A 13,466-nucleotide genomic window follows, 5' to 3' on the forward strand; every position below is an offset into this window, starting at 1 on the left:
GAGAGCATGTTTTGTCATTTGCTGCCTGTGTGGGAAATGAGGAGATTGTGCAGTTACTCATTGAAAATGGAGCTGACATTAGAGCTCAGGATTACCTGGGTATGTGCCTAGTGAATTGCATACAGTGGATCTGGACACTTTAAATCAGACCTTATCATCTATGTACACACACATTTTTCTCTCATTACAAGCAGATTTGGGATGAGGGTTGTGAGGAAAATGAAAGCCATTGTTAATAGCATCAGTCTATTGCCAGTCTTTTCAGAGGTTTGGGCTATTTAATGTATTTTATCTGTTCTGCTTCCTTCACAGGTAACACTGTTCTTCACATCTTGGTTCTCCAGCCTAATAAGACATTTGCCTGCCACATGTACAGCCTGATACTTTCCTATGACAGGAACAAAGAAGGACCAGGATCACTTGAATTGATTCCTAACAATGAGGGGCTTACTCCATTCAAACTGGCTGGAGTTGAGGGCAACACTGTGGTGAGTTTGTATGATGCAGTTGCTTCTATTCTAAAGATTTTATTCAGAAACAGAGAACTTGAAATAATATCACACGGAGCAAAGGAGTTTGTGCATACTGTTAGTGGGTAGAAGATACAGAACAAGTCCTTCTTTTATTTATTTATTTATTTATTTATTTATTTATTTATTTATTTATTTTTCCCTGGAAATCTTATATAAGACCAGAGAACCTGTATAAGAATTTTCTTCATCCTAATGAAATAAACTAATGGTTATATAATAGATCCTTTGATCTAATTTTTGAAGCATTTCAGTTAAATAACTGTTAGCAAAAATACCCACCTCCAGCCATATTTTAAAAGTCTGACTGAAGTTGTTTTTTTTATCTCTATTTTGTTACCCTAAATGTGATGCGAAGGGAAGTTCTCCAGATATCTACAGACACTTATTTGGAGATAAGATCTCAATATTGGATATAAACTCTCATCTTTCCTTTTAACAAAAAGACAAAGATGATCAGTGTTGCTTCTGTAGATCCACAAAGGACCATATCCCTTTCCATACCTCTTTCCTGATAACCTGTAGAAAAGTATAAATGGATTATTTTTCTTTTCCTAATCAACAAATAAAATCTATACTTTGGAGACATTACTGTGACAAATAACTTCAGCAGTTTGACTAGAGCTAAGGACTTCATTCTTTACTTCAAACATGAGCTAATAATCAAATGGGAGACAACTGAAGTTCTTCCTTTTCTTAACCTGCTGGAAGGTATAATTGTCTCTGAGAGATGTGAGAACGACAATAACAAAGTTCAAGGAAAATATTTGGTAATACATAGTTTTTACACTCTTCAGTGTATATGCAATGAGAACAAATACTTACTGGAAAGCTTCTGATATCTTCACCCCACTTCTTATCTCCCCAGATGTTTCAATACCTCATGCAGAAGCGGAAGCACAATCTCTGGTCCTTTGGACCCTTGACCACTGTGCTATATGATCTCACAGAGATTGACTCCTGGGCTGAAGATCAGTCCTTTCTTGAGCTCATTGTCTCAACCAAGAAGAGAGAGGTACTGTGGGCACAAAACGCGTTTTATGTGCATACCATGGTGATTATAAAAGGAGAAGAATGATGAGTTTGAAGACTCACACTCTTCCATATTCTCCCAAGCACCAAGTGATGAGACAAGGGGAAATGGCCTCAAGTTGCTCCAGGGCAGGTGTAGGTTGAATATTAGGAGAAATTTCTTTACTGAAAGGGTTGTGTGGCACTGGAATAGGCTGCCCAGGAAAGTGATTAAGTCACCATCCCTGGAGGTCTTCAAGACACCTGTAGATGTAGAATTTAGTAGCATGGTTTATTAGTGGGCTTGTCAGTACTATGTCAAAGGTTGGACTAGATGATTTAAAGAGGTCTTTTCCAACCTGAATGATTCTATGATTCTGTGATCCACAAGGCAAGGACTTTGTATTATATATTTCAGGCAACACATGAAATACAGCAGCTTTTTGATTATATGGTTATATTTCAAGCTTTAACATTTTTTTTCTGAGATGTGAAGCTTGCAGATGATTGAAAGAACTTCATATTAGCAAGCTACAGGCAATGTGATTCAGTGAAGGTTCTCTCTCTTTTCCCGGCCTTAAAGATATAAATAACAAGCAGCTCTAGAGTAGCTCTAGCAAGTAGCTTTCTGTAGCAGTGATACTGATTAACCCTCACAACATCCTTGTGAGGCAAACTATGTTCAGAAATCCTAAACTGGAACACATTTTAAAAACGCTCCTTATCGTTTACTTCATTTAATGACATTGTTTATCCAGGTTATGACTCAAAACAAAGTGGGCAGATTATCTCTGCTGAATCAGCGATGAATCAGAAGACACTTGAGTTATTAAATGAATGTTTTAGTGAAATGCTGTCAACCATATATTATCTCAATTTATAAAAAAATAAGTTAAACTTCTGAAACAAATGTTTCAGCTATTGTTCTATGAGGAGGAAGTTCATGAAATTCTCATTTGTTTATATTTAAAAATCCTCTGAACTTCTACTTATGGTGATACATATGGAAATTCAGAGGAAAGCAGTCCATATCGTAAAACAGAACAACTTTAGAAGTTATCCAGAAGGCTAAACCATAACCCTAAAAGAAAGAATATTGTGCATCTGTTTTTTTCCAGAACACATAGTAAATGCAGTTCCAACATTCTCAGTTTCAGAGGGTAAGGTGTCCCCTGAAACCATCAGACTTCTTTGTTTTCCAGAACGCTCTTAATCACGAGTAGTTGCACTTTTTGCATGTATAGCTTGGAATTCTTTTCTGCATTTTGTATATCTTTGGCGCAAAATATTTCCCATGTTCTCTGGACTTCTTGACTTATATCTCCTTCTTGCTCATTGCAGCAGTCCACTAAATGGTACAAGAAGAAGTAGGTCTAGAAGAATTTAATTAAGTGTGTGGATCAATTTCATTAGCATAAGTCCAACTTATGCTCTAAGTGTCAATCTTTTATCAGAAATTGAAAATTTGATATAGATGATTCAGTTAAGTACCACCCAGTTCATAATGCAGAAACCTAAAATGTTATATTTTTATATCAGTCATGAAGCTTTAGACAAATACTAATCACATTTGAAAAAGAAGTTATTATTTTCTTATCCTAAATAATCTGAGAAAAAAATACTTGTATTACTATACTAATGGGAATAGTCTGTTTTCCTTAGTTCTTTGTTGGCATACATATCAAAAACATTTTTAAAGTTTATCAGAAACTTTAGTTGTTAGTCTTTTGTTTTATCTTCAAGGATCTGTCAGAACTGGGGTATTTTTCAGTGAATTATATATATGGCTTTGTCTCCCTTTTACAGAAAAGTCCTTGTTGACTTTTTGGTTCTCAGTTAGCAAACTCAACAAGGATTCCTGGAAAAGTACCTTACTGTTCTTGCAAACCCTACATACCTTCTATAAGAATAGCCAGTCAAATTCTTCCCTTTTTATAGGCAGACAAACTGCAAATGAAATAACACTGATTGTCTTAAAGTAGACTGAGCCCCTTGACCTACAAAGCAAAGTTTCATCCTTCATAATGCTCTGGTTTTGACTGGGATAAAGTTAATTTTTCTTCACTGTAGTTGGTATGGTACTGTGTTTTGGATTTAGGGTGAAAATAATGTTGTTAACACACCAATGTTTTAGCTGTTGCTGAGCAATGCTTGCACTAAGTCAAGGACTCTTTGACTTATACTGCCTTGCTAGTGAGGAGGCTGTCGGTGAACAAGAAGCTGGAAGGGGACGCAACCAGAACAGCTGACCCAAATTGACCAAAGGGATATTCCATACCACATGATGTCACACTAAACAATAAAACTGGGGGGGGGGTGGGGGGGGGGGGGGTTACTCTTGCTCAGGCACTGTCTGGGCATCAGTCAGCTGTTGGTGAGTGAGTGTGTTGTTGTGCATCACTTGTGTTCTGTATGCTTTACTTTTCTTTTTCTTCTTTTTCCCCTTTTGTGTTAAACTGTCCTTATCTCAAATCATGAGATTTATTTATTTATTTATTCTAAATCTGCCCCCCATCAATCTGTGGGGAGCAAACAGCTGTGTGGCATTTAGCTGCCTGCCAGACTAAACCACAACACAAACATACCAGCTATAGTCCTGTTTCTAGTTCTTGAATATTTCCATCAATGTTGATATCAACAAAAAATTACACAAAGGGAAGACAGACAAAGGACTGCAGGCTACAACTTCAGTTGTAGGAAACCAGTATAAAAACAACTTCAGCTCAGATATACTAATATCTTCCAGACTGGGAATGTACCCTAAACAGCTGTAATGAGATGACAGAAGAGTACATTTTCTGGGGTTGCAGGCTCCAATAGACAAAATGTCTTTTTTTAACTTGAAAATAATATGGCTTAAAATTGAATGAAAGATAAGAATTTCTTTTGAAAATATTTAAGGTAACTTACTTGATTCTATAAAGCAGAGATCTGGCTCTTCAACTACTGCGGATTTTGGAGGCCATAAAAATTATAACCTAAGTCATTACCATCCATCTACTCTGCAAATAACATTTGCCACTTCTCTTATACTTATTTCCTTTCACTGGGACTCTATGTAGTTTATGACCACTAAAGAATCAGTTTTTTTTTTTTTTTTTTTTTTCCAGACGTACTCAGTGTGAAAAGACCTTAATATTATCTCTTTCATTTTATTCATGTCAGTATAGTGTTCTTGTTACTACAATGTAGAATGTGTTCCAGTAGTGTGTTTAATACAAAAATACAACTTTATTTCCCATTTGGTTCATTTGTTCTTCACAGACTAGTTTTCTAAGCAGAACATCTAGTTTTGGGTGGGCTTGTGAGTGATTACTTTTTTTTGCACACAGTATTGTGTGTTCACACTGGACAAATTAAGGTAAAGAAACACATTTAGCCTAGATTCATTCCATCTTGAATATATGTGCTTATATATATAAATATATATATGCTGAGGTGGCATATCTTTCCTGTGTAAAATTCTTCAGTCTTAAGTCTTTTTTTCACCTAGAGCATTTGAAGAAATGTTGGCACACTGCTCCTGGGAAGAATGATATTTCCTTAACAATAAGGCCACAATTTCATCTTGTCTCAGGAAAACAGTTATAAAGAGTGGAGTAACTTTGATCTTTCCATGTTTAATAATTGTTAGTGTAGCAAATCAATGGATTCATCTAGAGGCGTAAGATAGCGATGCTTAACAGAGAAAAATGGTGATTTTTTTTTTTTCATAACATCTCCCTGTATTTTCTTTATATGTATGTGTGTAAACGCACCAGATCAACCATGAGGACACTTCAGAAAATTTCTGGATTCTTCCTGTTAGTTTTGTAAATTGTATAGTAGGAGATTTTTCACTCCAGTGTTTATAACTTCACTGCTCTAACTTTTTATAGAAGCTTTTTGTTTTTCTAGAATTTCTCAGCTGCACAGTATGTATGAAAACATGCAGATCTTTGACAGAAGCACAACTGTAAACTATGTAATAGTGCTGTTTCTCCTATCATGTAAGATGCTCTCTGAAACTTCTATTTACTCCTGGAAGTACACAGTCTTCAATATATACTTGAGCTGCACCACTGATACTTTAAAAAGAAAGGTCAAAACTTTGAATATGATATAAATAGTCTAAAGGAAGTAAGCTGAAAGAGACTGTAGGGTTTGTGTGTGTGTTTTGTTGTGTGTTTTTTAACAGTAGTCCCACTGGGGATATACTTCAATCTTTATCATCATAGTTGAATGATGAAAACTTGAAAATGCAGGCCATTAAGAGTCTGTATTCAGACAGAAATAAATGAACCTTCAAAATCTTTCTGAACTCCCCTTAGTTGCCTAGGTAATGTCAGAGTTTTTAAAAGAGCATTATTGATCTATAGGACCTTTTGATGTTTCCTAGAGATACAGAATTTCCACAATTTCAAGTTGATAGATTTAGCTGTTGGAACGCATAAAGGCAAAACTCCAATTCAGAGAAAAACTTCTAAGTGAATTCCACAAGATTACTTAGAAGCTTCTTTTCCATAGCTGGAAATAGAATTTAAAATATTCCATTTTCAATTCTGTGTTCTAATAATGTTGTATATTTTAAGCAGAGGAGAGAATTTGTCTGCTGTAAAGTGCATTGTGCTGTCTTGCTTAACACAAAATATTCTTCAAAAAGTATTCCAGTTACAGTGAAAGATAATGCATTGAAATATGTATTCAAATACATGTTCACAGGTTTCATAAACTTTCTGACACTGGAAAGTTAGCCCAACCCTTCTGTATTCATGTCTTAATCTCTAGGGATATCCTTGTAAAAGGTAATTGGATCCTCCATAAAGGTCACTATCAAATGCTATTTTAAATAATACCTTTTAATTTCTATAACACAGATTCGTATATCCACATTCATGGACCTAGGTCATAGGTCTGTCTCAAGTGTTTATGTGGAATCATGTCTACAGATACAGAAAATGTATTCCAGTCTAACATATTTCTCTTGTTATTTCCATTGGTGCTCAAAAGCTGTTCTCTGAAAGATATATTTTTTTTACCTTTCCAAAATTCTACTGGTAAACTGAGCAAATGCAAACTCACTTGAGCGTTTCCATTTTTTGGGAAATAAAAAAAAAAAAAATAATTAAAAATGGCTTCCTAAATCTGAATAGCATAGGTAAGAACAGCTTGTTAACATACTCCCTGGAAACAGTGTGAATGTTGCTCATAAACAAATTCCCTCACAGTGAATAATTCCTTCTTTGTATCTTTCTCAGGCACGCCAGATCTTAGACCTAACACCTGTGAAGGAGCTGGTGAGCCTGAAGTGGAATATGTATGGACGGCCCTATTTCTGTTTCCTGGCTTTATTCTATGTACTCTACATGGTCTGCTTCACTATGTGCTGTGTCTACCGGCCATTGAAAGCCCGAACAGGCAACAAAACAAGCAGTAGAGACAATACAATCTATGTCCAGAAAATGCTGCAGGTACTGTGTCTATAGTAGTCAGGGCCCCACAGGCAGCATTGGGCAATTCCAATAATCACCTACTTAACTGGAAAGTCCAAGTATTTCCCAGTCCCCAGCTTTTGCAGCTGTCATCCCTTTCTCTTGCCATCAGCTGTCCTTCATCAATGAGGAACTTTGGGTATGGTCTGTTCTCTGTTGTTTGGCCTGGGATGGTTCCTGTGGCCTTGTCAGGCCTAGTCACGTTTCTTACACTAACATTAGGCCTTCTTTTCCTGTCATCTATTTTAATTTCTTCTCACTCCTTTTTTCCTTTCAGGAATCATATATAACATATGAGGATGAGTTGAGGTTGGTGGGGGAGCTGATCACAGTCATTGGAGCTGTAGTAATTTTGATCCTTGAGGTAAGAGAAACAGTGAGCTCTACAGTTTTGAACTTAATCTAGGCAGATTTTACCTACTGGACAAACATGAGTTTGTCCTCAAAACTTGGTAAGAGTTATTCAGTAAGCCTAAATCCTTCAATATGCATACATCTATGACAGTTGACTCTGTCAACAAAATCTATTGGGTGAAACAGAGACGGTGACAGATTGCTAGTAAAACTCCAGGTACAGAAGAAGCAATTAGATGGACTGGTTGCTATCAGATACTATCTGCAGGGTAATGCCAGAGATTCCATTAGCATCATCTGCAGTTCCAGCTGAATCCCGGCTGTTGCATGAGATTCTTAGAGACTTTTTGTACTTATGTATTTGGGGATGCTGGGTGAAGTGATTCCTGTGCTTACATAGGAAAATTTATATTTAATTGGAGATCAGTGACTACCTGAGCCTATAAAAGGAGCCTTACTCAACCAGAGTTCTGCAGAGGCCATGTCTAGGTAATCTTATCATGAAATTTAGAATTATGATTTTAAAATTTAAAAAGAGCTGAAGTTTTTAAAATGAAGCATACAACAAACACACACTTGATTTTATTATAATATGAAACTGCTATACAGAGAAAGCTCAAATGATGATCTCAGGGAGAACTGAAACAAAATGGAGTTTGCAAACCCCATTAAAAAAAAAGAAAAAGAGATTTCTCTCTGCTCATATATGTTCCAGAAGGACAGGTACTTCTTTCCATGCTTGGACAGGACTCTGTGGCTCCCCTACAACTAACACAGTGAGTCTGAATAATACCAAGCTCCTCTGAGTTCACAAGTTCTTTTTATTTTTTTTATTTTTTTTTTTCTTTTCTGAGGCTCAGCAGATCTGGTCTCTTCTCAGTAATCTACAAGAACTTCAAGATCACAGCTTGGTGATCCTCATAGCAAAGTCTCTCAATCTGCCCAAGCATTCTCAGGTTTTCTAAGAAAAGAGCAGTATCTGCCTCATTCAGAAGGGCACCTGATTCATTCGTTCTATTTTTAAAGTAAATTTTCAGTCGAACTGTGAAGCAGTAAACAAAGCAGATGCAGCTGGCTCCAAGACCCTTTTAAAATTGGTGGTTACCATTATGTTTAATAGCATAACGGAATCTAAGTCCTAAAGTCAATAGGATGTCATTCTTAGATCCCAGATATCCTTAGAGTTGGAGCAGCGAAATACTTTGGACAAACCATCCTAGGAGGGCCTTTCCACATAATTGTGTAAGTACACCATCTTTTAAGTTTAATTAACTTACTGTTTCTCATTCCCTCCTGTACCCCCTACCTCCACTCCTCCAGTCTTCTGCCAGATGAGTAACCGTCTCCTTTCTCTTAAAGTATTGATCTTGATTTCTTTCTCTTACTGTGTATAAGAAGCCAGGTGAGTATACAGGTAGAGTTGAGCATGCTGACTGGTCTCTGCTTATGAACTGATGGCTGTATGTGCCTGTCTTGGAATTTTTGGCAAGAAAAATAAACAAGGGTAAAAATCCTTTACTGAACTATTTTCACTGTCTCTTCTTCCTTTGCAGTATCACATATGCTTGTATGATTCTGGTAACCATGGTAATGCGTCTCACCAGCACTACTGGTGAGGTGGTGCCCATGTCCTTTGCCCTGGTACTAGGATGGTGCAATGTCATGTACTTCGCACGAGGCTTCCAGATGCTTGGACCCTTTACCATCATGATCCAGAAGGTATAAGAAACAAACAAATATGGACTCATTGTGTACATCCTAGCACCTCTCTGCAGACAGGGAGATCTGAAAGAATATTTTTTCTCCCTCTGGACTTGCATTAATGCCAATTGTAAAGTCTGCATGAAGCATTTGGGACTTTTGCATTCTCTCTGTAGTGCAGAAGCTTCCTTTAATCCACTTATGGTCTTTGGAAATGTTTTATATGGGATTGCATGGTGGCTCGGTGGAACAGTTGGGCCTTATGGTGGCTCTGTCTTTGCTCTACAGATGATATTTGGAGATCTTATGCGCTTTTGTTGGCTCATGGCTGTGGTGATACTAGGCTTTGCATCAGGTGAGTCTACAAAAGGAAAACAGTGTTATGTTACTCTCACAACTTCTTTGATATGAATTAAGTGCAGTGGATTTTGGATTATTCTCTGGTCACCCCCTGAGTTAGCTGGCGAAGGTGGTGATGATGTATAGTTCCTGTTTCTTTGAGTACGGTCTCTTTCCCAGCACTGATTTCTGTTCTGATGAGTTTGGTTTTCAACTCTTGCTCTTTCCAGGATAGTAGAAATTAGGACAATCCAGATAAATCCACATATATGTAAGTCAAAGTTTAAAAACACATTGCATTTATGGTATTTATGTTTGGAAAGTAGGATTGACATACATAGCTTTGTTCTATCCATGAAGAAGAAAAGATTGATATTTTTAAGGTATTTTGAGGACAGATAAATAAACAGATTAATTCGGAGTAATTTTTAAATGGTGACCAGTGATTCTAGTCAGGGATTTGGCATTGTTGTGCTGGATAGTGCACTTACGTAGAAATATATGTAGCTCTTTCCCAGAACACCTAGTGTTATTTTTTGTTATAGGACCCTGTTGTTGCTCTTGGAATGTTACTCACATTTTTAAACCATATCTTTTTTTTTTTTTTTTTTCCCTTGGTCTACCTTAGCTTTTTACATCATCTTCCAGACAGAGAACCCTGAAAACCTTGGGCAATTCTACAACTATCCCATGTCCTTGTTCACCACCTTTGAGCTGTTTCTCACTATAATTGATGGCCCTGCAAACTATGATGTGGACCTGCCTTTTATGTACAGTGTGGTATATTTTTCCTTTGCCGTCATTGCCACCCTCCTTATGCTCAACTTGCTAATTGCCATGATGGGTGACACCCACTGGCGAGTGGCCCATGAGCGGGATGAACTCTGGAGAGCCCAGGTAATCTAGGTAGGGGGGGGTTCTAAATAAAAGTGGGGAAAAGTTGCTCAGGAAAAATGTGCTTGACAGTGCAATTACTTACTTTACCTTCCCTGCAAAAAGAGAGGTAATTTAAAACCTTTCCCAGGTCTTCACTTTGCTCGTGGACTTCTCATGTCTCACTAAGCCATGTCCCTTTAATTCTGTCTAACAGCTTCTGTACATCAGCCCCCAAATGTCTTCCATCCCTTTTATCAGTATAAACTTTCTAAGCGCAAGACTACTCGTCTGCAGATCTTCCCATGTGAAGCTACCTTCCAGTATATTTTTGCTATAGTAATATTCGCACCTTATTTTAAATAACAGATAGAAAAGCCCATCCAGCCTTTCTTGTCCATCTTGTGTCTCCCTAACTGTTTCCTCACTAAGCATGGAATCTCTTCTTAAATAGAATTGATGTTGCCTCTTTCTTACAAATCACATTCCTGTGTAACTGAGAGTTAAACAATAGTTATAGAGATTGACTGGGAGGGAAATACAATGAAGGCTAATGGTTACAAGTAGGTAAGTTATGTCTTTAGATCCATTAAGAGAAGTTGGTCTGACTCTTTTGCTGAAAATGCCAGGGATAGTGCTGCCTTTTGGTATATTAAACCAGATCAATTATACAGCCTCTTAAGAGGAAACCCATTTCCTAGTATTTTTCTGAAAGAAAACAGTAAGTCAAACAGTTAACTGTAGTTGAGTGGCAAGGGTACTAAGTTCTGAAAATGGTTAAGGCTGATATAAATGTTTTACTTTTATCTAGCTTGCAAATTAATTAACCTACATGTTGCCACAAAGTGTAAAAGCAAACAAGTTTAACAATGTTTGAAGAACACCATTGTTTCCTCAAATCATGGCATAGTTAGATCTAAAATTGTGAATTGTCCTATAATAAAGAGTACTGGCTCTATGTTTTTCCTTCATCTGCTCAGTACTCATAAAGCTGATAATTTAAAAAGAGTGATTTTTTTTTTCCTAGGTCATCTTAGTTGGTGTTGTTTTGTTTTGTTTGTTTTTTATTTTTAAAGGTTGTTGCTACTACTGTCATGCTGGAACGGAAATTGCCACGGTGTCTCTGGCCTCGCTCCGGGATCTGCGGCCGGGAGTATGGGCTAGGGGACCGATGGTATCTCAGGTGACTTTTCTTCTAGTGCACATAAGGATCCCAGAAGAAGCATCCAATGCGTGGATACTAACAAAGAGCCATTCCAATCACCTGGAGAGGAGTGTTTGTAGTCCTTTTCTTCTAGAATACAGATCCTAGTCTGTTTTATGTCTATTGGAGACAAGCAGTGTTCCCCTCAGAAAGTTCTGTTGTGCAATTCCTTGCATGAATTAATGCTATCCAATAATCCCGGGAGACAGACCTCAGAAACTGCATGTCATAAGGTCTGATTTTTTTTTTCAAACTCTTTATAATGATTACGACAAAACTGCTCCGCTATGCTTTGGTTGTCTGTCCCTATGCAGTGGATGCATGAAACAGCAGAGGCAGAAACAATCAATTTGGTGTACAGCAGAAATGAACTACAATTCAGATGATAGAAAAATAGGACGAATAATTAAAAATAAGCTTTCTTTCTGGTGTGAACCTAGTAACTATATTATACTTTGCAAGCACTGCATCTGGTGACAAAATCTCAGGTCCAAGACTTCCATTTAAGCCCTGAAATAACAGACAAACTGTCTGTAATCTAGATAACAATAGATTCCTCACTATTTCTGATTTTACTCAACATTTCTACCAGGTTGAGAAAAGAATAAACCTTGTTTCGTCACGCATCCTTTCTCAGGGCTTCATCTTTTGCTGATAAAGCCAGAAGGGGGAGTGGTGGCTGTATGAAACAGGACTTTCTTCAGGTTTTAGCAGAGTAGCGAGCCTTGTGGATTTTCAGGTTTGCTGGGCAGAACAGACAAACCTAAAGTGTTAACAGTAAATGCCTTCATTGCAAGGTGCAGAATATAACTTTGCAAGAGCAATATACCAGCAGCAATTCTTCATGGGATGCAAAGAGAAAGGAGTGTTAGTGTGATCAAGTTCTGTCAAATTACATGTATGGTCATTGTATATGGTATATATATTGCAAGTGTGTATTTACATGTCCCCATGTATATAGGGACAGTATGTCCAAAGGCAAGTTATAAGTAAAGCAGAGAAGGGTTGGTGGAAGTGGAACAGATAAATCAAAGTTCAGTAAAGGATAAATGACATCCTGAGCTTAACAACCATGAAGTATCAAAGAAGGAAAGACAACAATAAAGGAAATAGATTAATATATTTGTATATAAAAAGGATCTGGAGATGGAGTCAAGTGGTCAGTTGCTTACAGCTGTCAAAATGGAAATGGCAAATCATGGCTAAAGAATGAAGTAAAGGACAGAAAACAAAAAAGGATAAGAGTACTGAATTCAGTGTCAGGGATGAAGGCCTAGAAAGGAGATAATTGTGCTGGTAGTAACTGAGATGGTGAGGATAATTTTATGAGAGCATACGTTAAAGAGAGAAGAAAACTAAAAGAACCATGCCTGTTAATCAGTTTCCTGTTTCTGGGGTGGCTGGGTCTGTAAGCATATATCTGGAAGAGGCCTGCCTCTTCATTTTGTTGGTAAACTGGCAAAATTGTACTTAATTTTGTTTATGTTTTTTATCCTCTCACAGAGTAGAAGACAGGGTTGATCCCAACAAACACAAGATGATGCGGTACACAGAAGCATTTAAGGCTCATGATAGGGATAACTGTGACAAAGGTCTGGAAAAACTGGAAATCGATAGGAACATCTTGTATAAGAAGGAACAGTCTGCTCTGTCATTGTCACGGAGCACATCAAGGATGAATTCTCACAGTGGCTGGGAAATACTGAGGCGCAACACCTTCCACTCAATTCATGGAGAGGTCAATCAAGCCATGGAGGAAGAGGTATATGATGTCTAAACCACTTTTTTCTTTTTTTTTTTTTTTCTTTTTTTTTTTCCACTCCACAACGTAAATCTCATTTGCTGCAGCAGTTGTCTCCTCCAGCTGTTCATACACACTCGAGCATGCTACAGATTCAACAGCCACGAAGAACTCTGCTGGTGCATTGTGAATAGTTCATGGCGACTATGCTGTGATATATAAATGCAGTCTTTTCTACCTTT

General features: G+C 37.4%; 1 protein-coding gene across 1 annotated transcript in view; it reads left to right on the forward strand.

Annotated features, from left to right (window-relative positions):
• The window catches only part of LOC121078239 (transient receptor potential cation channel subfamily V member 6-like), a 28,018-nt gene extending 14,758 nt beyond the window's left edge, over positions 1 to 13,260 (forward strand). The window contains exons 5-15 of the mRNA XM_040574175.1: positions 1 to 99; positions 313 to 488; positions 1,399 to 1,545; positions 6,779 to 6,991; positions 7,290 to 7,376; positions 8,532 to 8,608; positions 8,920 to 9,085; positions 9,356 to 9,422; positions 10,035 to 10,303; positions 11,356 to 11,462; positions 12,987 to 13,260. Coding sequence (XP_040430109.1) covers positions 1 to 99; positions 313 to 488; positions 1,399 to 1,545; positions 6,779 to 6,991; positions 7,290 to 7,376; positions 8,532 to 8,608; positions 8,920 to 9,085; positions 9,356 to 9,422; positions 10,035 to 10,303; positions 11,356 to 11,462; positions 12,987 to 13,260 — 1,682 coding nt within the window. The remainder of the gene's footprint in view (positions 100 to 312; positions 489 to 1,398; positions 1,546 to 6,778; positions 6,992 to 7,289; positions 7,377 to 8,531; positions 8,609 to 8,919; positions 9,086 to 9,355; positions 9,423 to 10,034; positions 10,304 to 11,355; positions 11,463 to 12,986) is intronic.
• Positions 13,261 to 13,466: the final 206 nt, after the last annotated feature.

The sequence above is a fragment of the Cygnus olor genome, chromosome 1 (assembly GCF_009769625.2).
Source record: "Cygnus olor isolate bCygOlo1 chromosome 1, bCygOlo1.pri.v2, whole genome shotgun sequence".
Taxonomy (NCBI): Eukaryota; Metazoa; Chordata; class Aves; order Anseriformes; family Anatidae; genus Cygnus; species Cygnus olor.